This window comes from Drosophila eugracilis, unplaced genomic scaffold (assembly GCF_018153835.1).
Source record: "Drosophila eugracilis isolate 14026-0451.02 unplaced genomic scaffold, ASM1815383v1 contig_75, whole genome shotgun sequence".
NCBI classification, from domain to species: Eukaryota; Metazoa; Arthropoda; class Insecta; order Diptera; family Drosophilidae; genus Drosophila; species Drosophila eugracilis.
The window spans coordinates 1,306,978-1,323,971 of NW_024573645.1; the positions used below are offsets into that span (position 1 = coordinate 1,306,978).

The 16,994-nt window shown below is 38.7% G+C and overlaps 6 protein-coding genes across 6 annotated transcripts; 5 read left to right on the forward strand and 1 right to left on the reverse strand.

The window, feature by feature from the left end:
* Window positions 1-476: 476 nt before the first annotated feature.
* On the forward strand, window positions 477-2,287 carry LOC108111548 (zinc finger protein 69). Its single transcript, XM_017221067.2, has 4 exons — window positions 477-697; window positions 776-1,494; window positions 1,564-1,683; window positions 1,751-2,287. The coding sequence occupies exons 1-4, from the start codon at window positions 581-583 to the stop codon at window positions 2,070-2,072; spliced, it is 1,278 nt and encodes a 425-aa protein (XP_017076556.2). The 5' UTR covers window positions 477-580; the 3' UTR covers window positions 2,073-2,287.
* Window positions 2,288-2,471: 184 nt separating this feature from the next.
* Window positions 2,472-3,097, forward strand: LOC108111547. The gene is made up of 2 exons (XM_017221066.2): window positions 2,472-2,815; window positions 2,876-3,097. The coding sequence occupies exons 1-2, from the start codon at window positions 2,690-2,692 to the stop codon at window positions 3,095-3,097; spliced, it is 348 nt and encodes a 115-aa protein (XP_017076555.2). The 5' UTR covers window positions 2,472-2,689.
* A 1,882-nt stretch (window positions 3,098-4,979) lies between these two features.
* Window positions 4,980-6,659, forward strand: LOC108111560 (transcription factor Ouib). Its single transcript, XM_017221084.2, has 4 exons — window positions 4,980-5,149; window positions 5,215-6,227; window positions 6,287-6,409; window positions 6,535-6,659. Exons 1-4 carry the CDS (start codon window positions 5,036-5,038, stop codon window positions 6,644-6,646), a joined length of 1,362 nt encoding a protein of 453 aa, XP_017076573.2. The 5' UTR covers window positions 4,980-5,035; the 3' UTR covers window positions 6,647-6,659.
* A 10-nt stretch (window positions 6,660-6,669) lies between these two features.
* On the forward strand, window positions 6,670-8,445 carry LOC108111562 (transcription factor Ouib). The gene is made up of 3 exons (XM_017221086.2): window positions 6,670-7,122; window positions 7,176-8,098; window positions 8,151-8,445. The coding sequence occupies exons 1-3, from the start codon at window positions 7,012-7,014 to the stop codon at window positions 8,260-8,262; spliced, it is 1,146 nt and encodes a 381-aa protein (XP_017076575.1). The 5' UTR covers window positions 6,670-7,011; the 3' UTR covers window positions 8,263-8,445.
* Window positions 8,446-9,408: 963 nt separating this feature from the next.
* LOC108111561 (inhibitor of growth protein 1) lies at window positions 9,409-11,562 on the forward strand. Its single transcript, XM_017221085.2, has 3 exons — window positions 9,409-9,775; window positions 9,857-10,827; window positions 10,885-11,562. Exons 1-3 carry the CDS (start codon window positions 9,634-9,636, stop codon window positions 11,089-11,091), a joined length of 1,320 nt encoding a protein of 439 aa, XP_017076574.1. The 5' UTR covers window positions 9,409-9,633; the 3' UTR covers window positions 11,092-11,562.
* LOC108111563 lies at window positions 11,440-12,696 on the reverse strand. The gene is made up of 5 exons (XM_017221087.1): window positions 12,606-12,696; window positions 12,119-12,397; window positions 11,958-12,057; window positions 11,837-11,887; window positions 11,440-11,774 (listed from the first exon to the last, which is right to left on the reverse strand). Exons 2-5 carry the CDS (start codon window positions 12,391-12,393, stop codon window positions 11,691-11,693), a joined length of 510 nt encoding a protein of 169 aa, XP_017076576.1. The 5' UTR covers window positions 12,394-12,397; window positions 12,606-12,696; the 3' UTR covers window positions 11,440-11,690.
* Between the last annotated feature and the right edge of the window lie 4,298 nt (window positions 12,697-16,994).

The following is a 16,994-nucleotide window of genomic DNA, read 5'->3' on the forward strand; positions in this document are numbered from 1 at the left end:
AATTGTTTTAATATTTCGAAGTCTTTGTAAATATTTCGCACTCGATAAATTTCAATAAACTGCATTATTACCCTTTAAGAATGTAGTAGAAAAGAAGTCAATTTGGTGAGCTGTTTATCCTAAGAGAATTTAAAAAGAAAAATCATAGAGTTTATTGAAAAATAAAAATATTTCCTTATGTGCAGTAAAATTAAATAAAGGCAATAATTCCTTTGCGACGTATGGAATTTCGTAACCGTAGGTCACGGTCACACTAAAACACTGACTGAAGGTACAGCTGAGACATCATCGATATTTTCGATGTGTTAATTTTATTAACAAATTTATTTACTTTTATAATCAAATAGTATGCATATGCGATTATTAAATTAAATGCATATGCAACAATTCCTAAGGATCACGGTAATAAGGATAATTTTTAATATAAGTTTTACGCTTAACTATCGAATCAAAAACCATTGCAAGCCTAAAAGGTTGATATATCGATAATACCGCAAGTGATTAACTCAACTCTATCGAGCGCTAAACATTTATTATTATTAATTGTAGAATTTATCAATTTAAAATAATCTTGAATATCATGGCCAGCGAATGTCGCATTTGTGCCGAGCAAATCTTTACGCCAAACCCAAAGAATATTTTTGAAAAGCGAAATCAGCCCATTAGGACAGCGATCGAGCAAATTACGGGATTAGAGGTAGCGTCCCTTTTCGAGGCATCTTTTAATTATAACATAATCAGTCGAAGTCTTAAATCATATACTACTAATTTTTAGATTGTTTTGGAGAAACTGCTGCCCCAGCACATCTGCTCATGCTGCCTTTTAGATCTGAGTCAGGCTCTCGCCTTCAGGCAGCGATGTCTGCAAACGCATGAGAAGCTCCATCTGAGAACCTCCTCGTCGACCTTAATAGACAATGTGGAGGTAAATTCAGACCCATTGATGAAACAGGAAGTTCACACCGACATAGATGATATGGAAGACGATACGGAACTCCCGGAGCATAGTAGGCAGATAGTCGTCCTGGACGACGATACGGACTTTGTTGAAGACACAAAACCTATTAAGAAGTCCCAACCGGGCAAGAAAATAATGCGTGAGGTTAAAAAACTACCTAACAGTCAATCTCCACGTGTCATGGTAAAGCGTCTCCGTGTGCCGGTGATAAAAAAATTAGATAGTCCACCGCCACCTCGCAGGGAACGTGTCCCGAAGCCTAGAAAGCGCAGAATACGTAAGAAGGTCGATCGTTCGATAAAGCGTTATGTGTGTGACCAGTGCGGATGGTCCTTTAACGACCACAGCAACATGAAGGACCACAAGTTGCGGCACTTCGCGGAGAAATTTTCATGCGAGGAGTGCGAACGCAAATTTTACACCATGCCACTGCTCCGTTTGCACGTACGAGTTCATCACAGAGGAGAAAAACCCTACGTCTGCAAATTTTGCGGTATGGGATTCGGCAATAGTCCCAGCCGCTGTCGCCATGAGCGGTTAGTGTGGTCCTTTTGGTCCTAGTCCCTTGTTCTATTCCCCACTTTTATATATCTGTCTTTCCGCAGACAAATGCATCCAAACGAACTGTGTTTTTCATGCCGTATCTGTGGTAAACGATTCAACAGCGAAAAAGGTCGAAGCAAACATGAGGAGGGGCATAAAAGCGACCAGCCGGATGTTCATCTGTAGGATATCTCAAGACTATGTTGAATTAAATACCGTAACGCACACTAATTTTGTAATCTTTTACAGTTGCTTGACTTGTAATAAGGAGTTCAAGGAAGCACAGTTTTTACAACGCCACTATTCAACCAAGTACCATCGCAAGCGAGCGAACTTATTGATAGAAGGCGCGAAAGAGGAATATTTGTCAGACGCAGATGCAGATCCAGCGGAGACTCCTGGATATATGGAAGAAGGGCAGACAGAAATGGAAGATAGCCAGGCCGAAATTGACATTATTTTAGGAGATGAAGAAGGTGATCAGTACGAGGACCACGAAGAACTTCTTGACGAAGAATTCCAGGATTACGATTATGATGAAGCAGTAATGGAAGAGGAGATCTTCACATAGCCCATGACGCAAAAAAAAAGACGCCACTAGCGCCAAATATTTATAAATGCCAGCTATGGCTGCTATTTAATTATCTCTTTGGCTCAAAGATGTTTTTGAGGCAGTATAATTTTTGATGCTGTTTTAAATAAGGCAATGAGAAATCATTTGTTTTAAGTATATTGCTTATTATGTAGAATGATTTTTAAATAAACTGATATATTATTTAAGGCTAATATACTGGCTAAATTTTTGAATTTTTGTTTTCTGCGAATTTTTTTTTAAAAACCACTTGGGAAACATGAATTCTAAAAAATAGTTAGAATCTCGGTTTGATTAAAACAATAAATAAATTATTAAAACTATTTCGGATCCCTGGCTTAAAAAAACAGTTATTAACTAAATATGGTCTGGCAACACCAAAAGCAAAAGCAACTGTTTTGCCGCTTGCTTTTATGGAATTGTGATAACGTTTCAATTTATTGTAATTTTTCTGTGTAAATATAGCTTCAGTAATCGTGTTTTTCCTGGCGAAAAAAGATCAAATAGATAAAAAGCTTAGAAATATTTGTAACTGACATGTGTATTAGGGAATTATTTTCCAACTGGTTAAAACGTCACATGTAAGTTCGGAAACTATGGATAATATTGCTGAAATCGCTGTTCAATGTCGTCTGTGTGGTTTGTATTTCTGCCACCAAAATCCGATGAGCATATTTAGTTCCGATGTTCTCAGTAAGCTAAAAGATCTTACTGGTTTAGAGGTTAGTTTGTGGTTTTACTATATGCCAATGAATTAGCAAAATTACTCACTTTATTTAAAGCTACATGAAGAGGAGCACCAGCCGCGTCACATTTGTTCAACTTGTTTGAATGAATTGAAGGTGTCCATTAAGTTCAAGGAACGCATTCTTCGGAGCCGCCAGATTTTGGTGCCAACAACAGAAGATACAATTGACCAAGACCTGGAGTCTGAAATATCAAATAAGGATAAGAGGGTTTCTCATGTAATCTGGAAGACTCAGATGATGAAATGGATACTATAAATGTGTACAATCAAAAAAAAACGGAAAATCTTATAGAATGGAACCTACCTAACTTGGAAAACCCAGAGTCTACAGATGTTGACCATCTTTGCAAAAATAAATATGAGACAAGTGGAAGTGATCAAGAATCAGATAAATCTTATATTACAAAAAGTATCTTTAATCAAAAAAGACCAAGGAAATTAAAACTAGATAACTTGGAAAACTCAGAGTCTTCAGATCTAGACGATATCCTTACATATAACAGTTATGAATCAGAAGACTCTAAACAAGATGAACAAGTGGAGAAATTTAATAATCAGAACATAAAACGTTCTTATAAAAAAAGATCAAGTATTCCCTTTGGTAAATTATCCAAGCTTACATTGTTATCCAAGAGAAATCAGAAATTTCAGAAAAATGGTAAGTCAGATTTGAAAGGATTTAAAAAAGAACGTAAAACACCTTTAGCCGAGACTTCTTCGGTTGCGACAGAAAATTTCCCACCGAAAGCTGTTCCTTTTCCACATAAAACGGAGGTGACCGTTAAACAGAAACTGGAAGCCGAAGCGGTTGAAAATATATCACCAGCCAAGAAAAGGGCCCGTAAAACTCAGTCTCTAGATTGTAAAGAGTGTGGAAAGTCCTTTAAGAGCACTTACAACCTAAGAATACATTTGGTACGTCACACAGGTAAAAAAGATTTCGCCTGCATATTCTGCGATAGGCGTTTTGTCTCGAAATTGCTGTTAAAATTACATGTACGAGTTCGCCACCTGGGAGAGCAGCCGTTTAAGTGCAAATTCTGCCCGAATACGTTTTTTACCAGCACAGCTAAATATTTACATGAGCGGTAAGACAATGCCTAAAATTGTACTTGATTGATATTGATTTGTATTAAAAATGAATTATAATTTCAGGAGACGACACATCAGAGACTGGAAATACCAATGTGATGAATGCTTCAAACGATTCAATACCAAAACCTCCTTAAACAAACACAAGTTTTTGCATACCGGCAAAAGACCTTATTGGTAAGTGACCTAATCTAAGTGACAAATTCAAATCACTTTGAATTTCTTCCTTCCAGCTGTGATATATGCAACATTAACTTCGCTGAAAGGTATACTTTAAAGTGCCATTTTAAAACAAAGTCCCATTATAACAAGGCAACCGCCATCCTGGATTCTCAGCATTGTTTAGATATGGATTAAATGTATAGAACTGTTGATTAGATATTAACATCTGCTACACACGAAATATGTTCGTTAGTGTTTAAAGTTTGAGAAAATGTTTCAAATGTTCTTTATTTACCTTTTTTTTAAAAGAATTAACTTTTTATTCTTATTAGAATTAGCCATATCCATAGTTTTGGTTTTAGTCTTTGCTTCTATGTCAATAACATGCATTTATGTGTTTGAAAAAAAAGTTTTTGATGAAGGAATTTTAGTTCATTTTTGGTATTCAAGTATTCTGAATATAATATGTGTCATTGACAAAGATACACCTTTTTTTTACTTTAATAACAACCAAGAAAATATTTGTTCACAATCTCAAGTATTCTGAAAATAATATGTGTCATTTAAGATGATTCATCTTTTTTTACTTTTATAACAACCAATAAAGTATTAGTTCACAATCCCTTATTACTTATTATTCTAAATATTTCAATTTCTTTAAAATCTCAAATTAAATAATTTACATATTTGAATATTTTTGAGAAGTATTTGGAGGCAAACAAAAAAATTGATAAAAATGCGAATTTACTTATGAACAGTTTTCGATTATTTTATCATACCGTAATAAAACCGCGCGCAATTTAAATTTTGCCGCCAACCTTTGACATTCACCCTGGTGAGCATTCACCACAACAACCCGTCAAATGTGAATGGCTCACAAACAACATGATGCATTTGGAGCAAAAGTAAAGCCGCATTTGCTCGAAAATAAATATAAATAATGTCGCTGCAATGTAGGTCGTGTGGTGATAAAATATATACCAAAAATTCTGTTAATATTTTCGAAGGATCTAGTGATATTATTAAGCAAGTCACTTTGCTGACGGGCATAGTGGTAAGTATTCATATTTCAAGTGTCATTATTTTTAGATGAAAAACATTGTAATTATTTCTCCGCAGCTGACTGACCAACACAAGTTGCCTAGAAATATGTGTGCCTGTTGCGTTGTTAGCCTAAAAAGTGCCATAGCATTTAGAGAGCTCTGTATCAGAACTCACACCCTGCTGTCTAACAATTTGAAGAAGTTAAAAGCCAAAGATGACAAGGATTCAGGGGATCCGCTGAATAAGACAAGAGAATCAGTGGAATTGGAAAAGGATAGGGATGAGGACGAGCAGGACGACATAGGCGAAGAGGACAGGAGTTATTCCGAAGAGGAATACTGCAGTACCTATTACGAAGACGATCAGAACGCGGAATTCAAGATCGAGGAAGACCAAAACGATGACGAACAGAACGATGAAGACCAAAACGATGACGACCAGAACTATGATGACCAGACCGATGAAGACCAGACCGATGAAGACCAAAACGATCAAGGCCTAATCGATGACGTCCAGTCTGAGGAATATTTCGATGTAAATAACCAAGAGATGTCTGAACGTGAAGAGGAAATATCGGAAAATGGAAAGAATATTAAGAACAACGGAAAAGAGATCGAGGAATACCGCCCCAACGACGACAGTATGGATGATTCAAATGCGGAAACCTCAAGTCAACCGCCAGGATCTGAGTTCGACCCTGAAGAATATCTTCTTTTCGATGAAAAATCTCAAGATGGTTCATTAAGCTGTTCTTCAGATGAAGAAGACGAAGGAGCGCTCACATCAAAGACCATAAACAAAAATTCTCAATCTTCTGGAAAACGGAAGAGAAAGAGGTACATATGCAATAAAACCTATGTTTGCGATCAGTGCGGCAGGAAATTCAACGATAAGGGTAATCTCAATTTGCACGTACTTCGTCATACAGGAGTGCGGCCATTTAAATGTCCAGAATGCGACAAAAAAGAATTCAACATGTACCTGCTAAATATACATATCCGGGTGAAACATCGTGGAGAGAAACCATTTGCCTGCAAATACTGCGGCGAGTGTTTTGTGAACAGTACCAAGCGAAGTCGGCATCAATTGTAAGTATATAAAATTCCTTTTTACCTATGTGCACAGACTAAAATTTAATTTCTTTCAGGAGGACACACGAGCACAAGGTTAAGCCAAAGCCTTTGAAGTGTCATTCTTGCGACTTGCGGTTTGAGATACTTTCTCAACTGAAGAAGCACGAGGTTGTGCACACCGGGGTACGAAACTTTTCGTAAGTTAATCGTTAAACTCATCTATTACAAGTAGTGTTTGGAGTAGTACAAATAATTCAATTCTAGTGCTATTCTAGACTATGTTCTCTTAGCTGATCTTTTATTTTATTTGTATCTTCCCCAGCTGCAAACTTTGCGACATGTCCTTTTCCCGCAACTCGAATCTAAAGACCCACTTTAAATCTAAACAGCATATGAAAATGGAAGAACATAATAAATTTAGAAAAATTAAATAAATTTTCTGCCAAATGTTAAAATTTTAAATCAAATCGTTACGTAGTCAAAAAGGTTTGTTTTAAGCAAAACTATAACTTCAAGCAATTTTGCTAAATAAAACTGATTAAAAACTTAAGAAAAAATGTAATCTGGCGAAAAGCTATAAAAATAAGGAGATATCGATAAGGATGGCGCGGGTTCAGTTGGAAACTATCATCAATCTGATGGGGATAATAATATGTTGCACAGTGTTATTTTGCCATTCAGAAGGAACGGGCCTAATTCTATCATGCACATAGGAGTACCATTCGTTTTTGGTAAACAATTGACCACTCTGCTTAAATGAATAAATAAATCATTTAAAATTGGCCGGAAGTCCAAAAATATGTCTACGCTCTGTCGTACTTGTGGTCAAGATGTAGAACACGGCAAGTCACTTTTCGAGAAGGAAGGCAGCGAAGTGCTATACAACATCTTCAAGCTGACAGGAATTTGGGTAGCTATCTCTCAAGAAAGTCGAAAACCAAAATAATGCAAGTTCGTTTCTAGTTAAGTGACAAGCCCGGTTTGCCTTCAAGGATTTGTTTGTCCTGCCTACTGGATCTCAATGAAGCCATCGCTTTTCGAGAGCGCTGCATTAAGACCAACAACTCTTGGATTAACAAGCAGAACTCACAAGAGGATTCGCCAACTTTAGTCGAAAAGGATATAAGCCAAGAAGACCTAAGAGTAGATGTTGCGCCCATCAGTATTGTACAGCAACAAAAGATTGCAGAGGAGGAAAGAAGTCCGGCAAAACGCAGCAGGAAGCGAAATGAGAGTTCGCTAAAGACACAAGATGATTCTAATTATCCTCTGGGCGAACCTACTGCAGATCTCATGGATCCGCTGAGGTGCGCGGATATCGAGGTAAAGAACGAGCCCCTGCCTTCAGATGAGGAATCTATAAGAACAAAAAACGTGCGATATGGAAACGAAGAAGACATAAAGACTGTGACTATTGTAACTAGAAAAAAACGGGGCAGACCAAAAGTTGACGGAAAGACCGAGGCCGAAAAACATGCATTGCGAAGGAAGTGGGCTGCTGAGAAAAGAGCTCAAGCCAAGGATCAGAAACGTTATTTCTGCGACCAATGCGGAAAGACATTCAGCGAAAGAGGCAACTTCAATGTCCACCTTACGCGGCACAAAGGCACCAAGGAGTTCCAGTGCAAGGAGTGTGACCGCAAGGAGTTCACCCAACATCTGCTCAATTTGCACGTGAGGATCAAGCATCGCGGGGAATTGCCCTATGTGTGCAAGTACTGTGGCCAGCGATTTGACAATTGCCTGAAACGATTGTTCCACGAACGGAAACATGAGGAGAATCCAGACCATAGACCGTACGCGTGTCCTATATGCAACAAGGGGTTTAAGAAAAAGGAATCTCTGAAGACCCATGGGGTTGTCCATACGGGTGAACAGCCATTTCAGTAAGTTAAGCCAAAAGGCGTTATTCTCTGACCTAATTCTTTGTCTTTCCAGCTGCAATCTCTGTCAGGCCCACTTCAATCGGAGGAACAGTCTTAGGACCCACTACAAATCTAAGCAGCATAGGACTAAAATGGCAGAGCAGGGAAAGAAGATTAATGGCTGAGACCAAAATGTGACGGTGGATGAGTAATGCGATAATTTATTTTAGAGCTTTTAATGAGGCTAACATATGTATAGTGTTAATATAGCATTAAAATAGGAATGACATTTTTTTAAATATGAGCCTAAATTATTTGTATAACAACATAACTAATAAAGTAAATTGGAAATTTTGCTAATTGGTAAACACATTTTTTAAATAATTAACAAATTGAGCTTTCACGTTTCCTAAAATAGAATTATGATTTTTGTAGCTTAGTGTTATATTAGGCACTCACAACGATTCCTCTATATTTCTTTGTCATTCACCAGTTGGGACAACACTGTTATGGTAAACAGAATAACAACTCTGTGTAATGAAAAAGATAATATAATAATACGAAGGGCGAACTATATCGACGAAATGACACTCTTTGTCGAAAATAGGACAGGAGGCGTAAAACTTCAATTCAATTTGCGACAAGAAAGGCAGAGTATACTTGTGTAACATAATTAACCTGACGCACATTTGGGTATAACTATCTTGCCGGCGACTTTATTTCGATTTCAGTTCGTCAATAAATTCAATCTGCAGGTTGTTTGATGTCTATGAGCGCACTGAAACTAATGGACATTACACCTAGTGCAAAAAAATTCATTTTTCAAAACAAATGACTACATGCAACAGAAAAAGGCCCTACATGAGCCAAGTTTGTCAAAGAGGATTTGCAGATGAGCCTCTGTGGATAAAGTGATATTCGCAAATTAAAGCTTTTTTTAATCTTGGTCAAAGAAGTAAAGTACTCATAAACATATATCTGCTTTTTTACCTAATTTGAATTTTCCGCTCCACTGTTTTTTTTTTTTAATTTATCGCGGTTTCCCGCTAAAGTTGGTTACATTGCTACAGGGTAGTTTTAAATATGTTTTGGAACACTATCAAATATGATTGATTAATTTATTTCAGTTCTAATCTTTTATGTTAAACTTCAAGTATTCTCGAAAATTTTTGGGTTTTAAATTGAAAACTAATATTTCTTTTATGATTAAAAGTAAAAATCGTTAAAAAAATATTAAAGTTAAAATAACAAACAAAAGTGCATATATTAACACTGATTTCAGTGATGCACAAAACCAGCTGGCCAGTGTTGCAAAATACGACCCATTGTATACATACATATATCTGCAATAATACGTACGCACACATACACGCACACACGAGTACAGTCGCAAGTTGCGACTCGCAACGCCATACAAAAAGTTGGAACTGAGTGGAATCGGAGCGATATATAGCCAACCGATCCCTTCCAGAGTGCCGGACGAGTAGTTCCCAACCGATCCCACGACCCCGAGCCGATGTCGTTGCGGAAATAGAGCGTTTCGCAGCCCAAACAATATGATAAACCCAATTGCGTCCGAGTCGGAGGCCATTAATTCGGCCACCTATGTGGACAACTATATTGATTCCGTGGAGAATCTACCGGATGACGTTCAGCGCCAGTTATCCCGTATCCGCGACATAGACGTTCAGTACAGAGGTAAGTTGTTGCTGTTTTCACCCGAGGCGAGAAAGCGTAAAACCTAACCTCCTCCTCCTCGGAATTCCCTTCGTTTTGCAGGCCTTATTCGGGACGTGGACCACTACTACGACTTGTATCTGTCGCTGCAAAACTCCCCAGATGCCGGGCGACGGTCCAGAAGCATTTCGCGAATGCACCAGAGTCTCATTCAGGCTCAAGAGCTGGGCGATGAAAAAATGCAAATTGTCAACCATATGCAGGAGATAATCGATGGAAAGCTGCGCCAGCTGGACACGGACCAGCAAAACCTGGATCTGAAAGAGGAGCGCGATCGGTATGCGTCACTCATTGAGGATGGCCAGGCGTCAAAGCTGCAGCGTCTACAGAGCCCAATGCGAGAGCAGGGTAACCAAGCAATCGCTGGTAATGGTGGCCTGAATGGTAATGGCTTGCTGTCTGCTAAGGACCATTATGCCTTGGGCGGCTACGCTGGAGGTGTTGTGTCCGGTTCTAGTGCCATGCCCTCCGGTAACGGCGGTAGCTCGACGCCAAACTCAGAGCGCTCCAGTCATGTCAGTAATGGAGGCAACGGGGGCTCTAATGGCAACGTTAGCGGAGGAGGTGGTGTTGGTGGAGATCTGCAGCGAACAGGCAGCAAGCGATCAAGGAGGCGAAATGAAAGCCTGGTCAATAACGGCAGCTCCTTGGAGATGGGCGGCAACGAGTCGAACTCGGCCAATGAGGCCAGCGGCAGCGGTGGTGGCAGTGGAGAGCGTAAATCTTCGTTGGGAGGCGCTGGTGGAGCGGGACAAGGACGCAAGGCCAGCCTACAGGCAGCATCTGGCAGCCTGGCTAGCGGTTCTGCTGCTTCGAACAGTGGTGCAGCAGGAGGAGGCGGTGCCAGTGGAAGCGGAACGGGAGTAGTCGGCGGTGGCAACAATTCCGGAAAGAAAAAGAAACGCAAAGTTCGCGGCTCTGGGGCTTCAAATGCTAATGCCAGTACGCGCGAGGAAACGCCGCCGCCAGAGACAATTGATCCGGACGAGCCGACCTATTGTGTCTGCAATCAAGTAAGTTTAATTAGTTGTTTTCTTAAAACCCGTAGTCTAACCCAATTTTTTCAATAGATATCCTTTGGTGAGATGATTTTGTGCGACAACGATCTGTGCCCCATCGAGTGGTTCCACTTTTCGTGCGTGTCCCTGGTGCTAAAGCCGAAGGGCAAGTGGTTCTGCCCCAATTGCCGCGGAGAACGGCCCAACGTGATGAAGCCGAAAGCGCAGTTCCTTAAGGAATTAGAGCGCTACAACAAGGAGAAAGAGGAGAAGACCTAGTCTACTAGGCCAGCGAACCCAGCCCATTGCTCTGTGTCAAACACCAGGCTCTGTAAAATATTCGATCCTAAGATTTACCTTAATGTATATTTAATGACTCGCGTGTACCCGATCCTTCTCCAATTTCCCACTTCTACCATACAGTTGAAATCCCCTGCTTCAGTGGTTAAAGGTCGTCAGTTTTCATTTAAAGTTTCTGTACAAAATAATACCTTTCTCTATGTAAACACAAACACACACAAACTCGTATATTTAGAGTACACCCTAATTTAATTTACGGTAATAAACGTTGATATTCAAAAAACCCACAATGATTTCTTGGCCCCAAGGACCCAGTATTTGCACCGATTTTTTAGTTTTACGAATCTATTTGTTTTAATTGTCGTTTAGCAGACTAAGGCATTCGATTTATACATTAGTATAATTAATCGTGTATAAAAGTTTGTAAAATATATAAATTTATAAAAACTATTTGGTAGGCATCTGTGGAAATGAATGGAATTCTTATTGTAGAAAAAATGCGCTTGGACGGAGTTCTTGTAGCGTGTCAAGTATGTATCCTAATAGATTATTCGAGCTCATTATTGGAAGGGCTCCCGTTATGGCATTAGCAGCTCAATGTTTGGATTCTGAATTTTCAAGAATATCTGGTACTGCGAAAAGACCACAAGCCAGCAATAGATCTGAAGGCAGGAAATAAAGGGATTGTTAAATCTTATAACCGAAGAACAAAATTACAACTTACATTATATGCACACCAAACGAAGTTTAAAAGAGCCGAGAAAGTTTGCTCCAGCTGGGTATTAAAATAAAACGTAACCATTAGATCCTTACATCCTGTTTATAAGACAGTGATTTGTACTCACATAAATATAGTAGCCTCCAATAAGCCACAAACTCCAGCAGAACTGGAAGAGAATAGCCAATCCTATGAGACCCAACCAGGGAAGTAGCCATCCTCGTGTGCTAGGTAGAAAAGAATTTCGCTTTAAAAGACAGTTTCTTTACAGTTCAAAGCCAGACTCACCTTATCTTAATGCCGTAGTAAACCAAATAAGAGGACAAGATGATCAGTAGGAAGTAAATAATAAAGAATCCACCAGCAATGGGCATCGATGAACGGATATCGGTCTCAAAAAGAGGTGTGTAAAGTTGCGCAGACTCCCCTCCCGCTAGCATATAGGAAATTATTGTGATGAGCACAACGGACAGCGCAGCCGTATAGCCGGCCACAGCATAACTTCCCGTCCGGACATTATCCGACCAGATGATGGGTGACCAGCAAGAGCTTAGCACTACCATGGTTCTAAAAAAAGGTAAAGAAAAATATTGAAAACATTCATTTATGTGGCCTGCGTGACAGCGTCAACGCCCAAATATTTTGATCAATTAAAACGCGGCTTAAAAGGTAAACTTTCTTTAGTTTTCCGATTTCCAGCTGTTTTTAAGTGTTATCCCGTGATATATCCTTTGAAAATATATTGTTTGTTTGGTTTTCTAGGGCGTGGGCGTACCTTTTTAAATAATAATAGCTTAATTGAAAGAACAACAACGGCTTGAGTAATAGGGTTGTCACGGGTTCACAAAAAGAGCGAATTATCGATATTTATTTAATCGGGAAAAGAAATGTATTGTTTTGAACCTAAAAAGCTAATCAAATCAAAAATTTTTAAATACTATGTAATGATAGTTTAACAATAATAAATCTTTATAATAAATTGCCATTTAAAATTATTTTTCAAAAGTTATCTTGTCTAGACGGCAAACGCATACATGAGCACTCAATAATCCCTAGTGCGTTAAATACAGTGGGATCATATAATAAATTTATTAAAACCGTTATTAAATTTAAATTGTATTGTTAAATTAATTAAATTAAATTGTTGATTTAACAATTAGAGGTATGGAGAATAGTGTTTTATAAAAAAAAAAAAAAATAGTGTGAATGTCCTAGGGATCGCTTCAAAAAATTTTGGTTAACGACAGTATATAAAGAGTTTAAAATAATAGTTATATTAAAAAACACTTCAAACTTTAATAAGCCCTTTAAATCATTACTGACCATCGATCGATTCCACTGTGCCGCTGAACAGCTGAGCTGACCGAATATTCACCATGTGTCTGCGGCGGCAGAGCTAACAACAACAACCACATAGCAAAATACAGGGCCGGTTGTTGGAGTGATCTTCATTTGGCAATTACATTTGGCCGTGTTCGGAGGTATCCGCGGATAAAAAAAGCGCTAAAAACAAAATATAATCGAAAAAACGTTAAAGTTAGTACTACGTGAATTAGTTATCAATGAGATTGACGACGATCCGTTCGGGACTCAAATCGTTTTAGTGCCTCGCCGATCCAAGTGTTCGTCGTCGTAACGGTAGAAAGGTGAAAAACAAATCCAACCAAGGGCATAACAAAACACCGTACACTTCGTGGGCAAGGTCAGCTCCACAAGATCCATTACCATCATAGTACGTACATCAGGCCTCATTAGACGCCTTTATTTTCGATTAACCCAGTTGTGTGAAAGTTCTTTTGGACTTATAAATACGAATGCATGGATGGTGCACTCATCGCGGTCTCATGTTCCAATTGGAACGATCTTTCGTGCCGAATTGTGGCTCATTCCGCATATACGTACATATGTTTGGGCCAATTTCTTGCCTCAATGAGATGTGGGCTTAAAGTGCACCACCACCAAAAAAAAAAATCCAACAAAAAACGAGCATGGCAAAAGAAAAGGTTAATAATTCGTGCCAATAATGCTCTCGAAATTTTGCTCGCATCTCTTGTTGGAAGTGTGTTTTGAGATCAGGAGTTTTTTTTCCTCTTTCCAAGGGGTTATAATTTAGGGGGAGTGGAGAGGCTCGAAAGAAAAAACGGAATCGGAATCAGACTGCGCGCCGACGACCCATATTTCGATTTCATTTCATTTTACAAAAATAAAACAAAAAAAAAAACAAAAAAAAAACAGAAAAAATGAAAAAATCGAAAATAAAAAGAGGAAAAATCAGAAAAAGCAGCTTTGGCTGAGGAGACGAACGCCGCGATACTTAAGTGCGGGCAAATAAGTAAAAGATATGCCATAAAAAGACAGCATAAGTGTATTTTGAAGATACTTTTTCGTGTTGTGTTTTTCTTGGCCTCCTCCTTCCCCTTCATCTCGTGTGTTTTGTTTTGTTTTTATTTTGATTTTTATTTTTATTGCTATTGTTATTGTTATTGGTATTGTTGGTGTTGACTGTCGGCTGCTGCCAACGGTTAATGTTAACTTGTTTAGTGTGGGCAGTAGTCGTAGTTGGTAGTTGGTAGTAAGTTGGCTTTGTTTGTTTTTTGTTTTTTTTGCCCTCTCATATTATATTGTTACCGGCCATAACGGTAAAGGACACTTGGTATTCATATGTAAATGCCCCGTCTGCCACTCAATTGAATTGTGTAAAGATGCCTTTTACCTGTACCCCGCCTCATCTGCCTTCTCCTTCCAAAATAAAAAAAAAAAACCGATCTGCAGCTGCACCTTTATCGGCACAACTCGATCTAGGAACTGGCAATGGGACAATCCCGAGACGTCTCGCGGATATTTTTAACTCTGGCGCGACTTAATTCCTCCAGCATTTGCAGTGGCCACAGCTTATTTAATGTCTACAAATAATCCAAATTGGGGCTTAGCCTCAGTTGTGAAAAGAGGAAACGGCAAAGGGGCGAGGGGGGCATTGTGCCCAGATAGGATTGGGATGGAGTGCAGGATGGCGGAGATGACCAACGCCGCTTGGCACTTGTGCATTCGATCATCGGAGCACTGAGGCAAGAGCAATTCGCATTTGCCCATCCTCGTTCTTAACACTAAAACCACTATTTATTACTCTCCCTACCCATTTCACATAAAAGCAAATTGCAAAAATTCAATTAGTCCTAAGAAATTTTAAAACACTAGTTAACTTTTAAAGTTACATGCGATATAATTTTTCAAATGGAATATCTATAAAATATCGAACAAGCAACTAAGATGGTTTGATGATTTTACCCATTTTTATGTTTGAAAAGAACACTTAATGTTTCTCGATAAAAATAATTAAAGGTGAAGATTTAAAAAACCTGATCATTAGGTAATGTGTATTTTGTAGAACCATCTTGAAACTTGCATTTGTATATTTATTTATCAAATTTTAAAGACTTTTTCCACCAATTAAGTTATTGTCAATCATAAAGTTTATTGGAGGGGCAGGGAAATAGTTCTATGTTTTAGTACATTAAAAAAAAGAAAAACTTAATCAAATAAAAGGAAAAAATTACACAAAAATTAATAAACATTTCCATTCAAAATATTTATATATTTCACAGAAATATCCTCATCTGTTACCCCTTTTTTATTTCAAGTGCAGGTTGCACTATTCCCATATTGCGTCTGGCAAAGTTGGGGCAACAACGGTGAATAGAGGATGAGGTAGAATGCCGCGGGGGATGCGTTGGTAAATTGGGGAATGAAGTGCCATTTGCTCAGTGGGACAAGTTGTGGCCAAATAATGACTATATTAAATAACAGTTAGCAAACATTATTGCATTGGCCGAAGGCTGTGTAGCATAGATCTGGCCAAAAGGCATGGCACAGGCATGGGTACACAAAAAATAAAAAAACCCGCCTCAAAAACTTTAGAGAAGATGCAGCCAGTCGTCTTTTGAACATTTGAACGCTGTTGGAAATGGCAGTAATGTGACCATTTAAGACCTCTTTCTGATGTCTTATGGAGTGAAAACGTCCTGCTGTGTGAAAACAAATTATAGGCATGTAATGTTGCATGTTACGTCGCGACTCTCGAGCATTGGAGGATTTGCGGGGATCTGTGGATTGGGGATCTGGGGATACGGAGGAGATATTTTTAGGAGCCGGGGAGCCAGCTAAGCTCAGTCAGTGCTGCAACACTCAAAAGTTAGCCCGGTCAGGCCAGTTGGGGATTTTGACTTGACGCTGGCTTTATGCTGATGCTGATGGTGGCTTTTAGACCCAGACCCCCAGACTCTGGCCCAGACTCTTTGGATCTCTGAATGTGTTTCTCCGTTTGTCTGTTGGTTGTTGCCTGTTGGCTTGCTGGTTTGTTTGCTAGCCCGTTTGAGAGTGTGTGCGCTGGCTGGTCTAATGCTCTCTAACTGCTTATCAGATCTGTGAGGATTGCGCAAAAACGATTTCTGTTTTTCTTTTCGCCCGCCTGCCACCACTTCCACCACCCAGTTTTCCTTCTAAGACCTATGCATACCCTTTGTCTTGGTTTGTCAAGTGAATGACTGGCTAGAATCGAATATGTCACATCTGTATTATCAGAAGTTAATCTTGATGGGCTTGGGAATTGGGAAAGTACTACAAAGTAGTATTCTTAGCAATATGAAAGTCTCTGATATAGAATACCATAAACTTACTATATATGAACACTTCTTGACTTCTTTATTAACATTAAAATTTGATTCGTTCAAGAGCAATCAGTTATCTCTACTTATGACAGCATAAATTACGTATTTGATTATGAACCCTGTTGAGTTGTGTCACCCAAAAAGTATCAAATGTCAAATAAGCAGGTGTTGGTTAAATTAGCTAGTTGAATATACTTTATTAATTGGTTTACATACTAGCAAAGTTGATAAGAAAATGGTTGAGAAATGATCTTACCTAATTCCGAAGTCTATTATTGAAATTCTTTGCTGTAAACTGGATCAGTAGAGTAAAGATTGAAATCGAAATAAGTGATTGATGTGAGGAGCAGGTAACTTTGATATGATCTGCATACCAATCTTGTCACAAAAGGTGTGAAGTTTTGTATGACAGTAAAATGCTGTAAAAAGGGTATCTGAGATTCGTTAGACATTGGTTAACTTTTATAGTAATATACTTATTTCTTGTTTTCTTTCTGTCT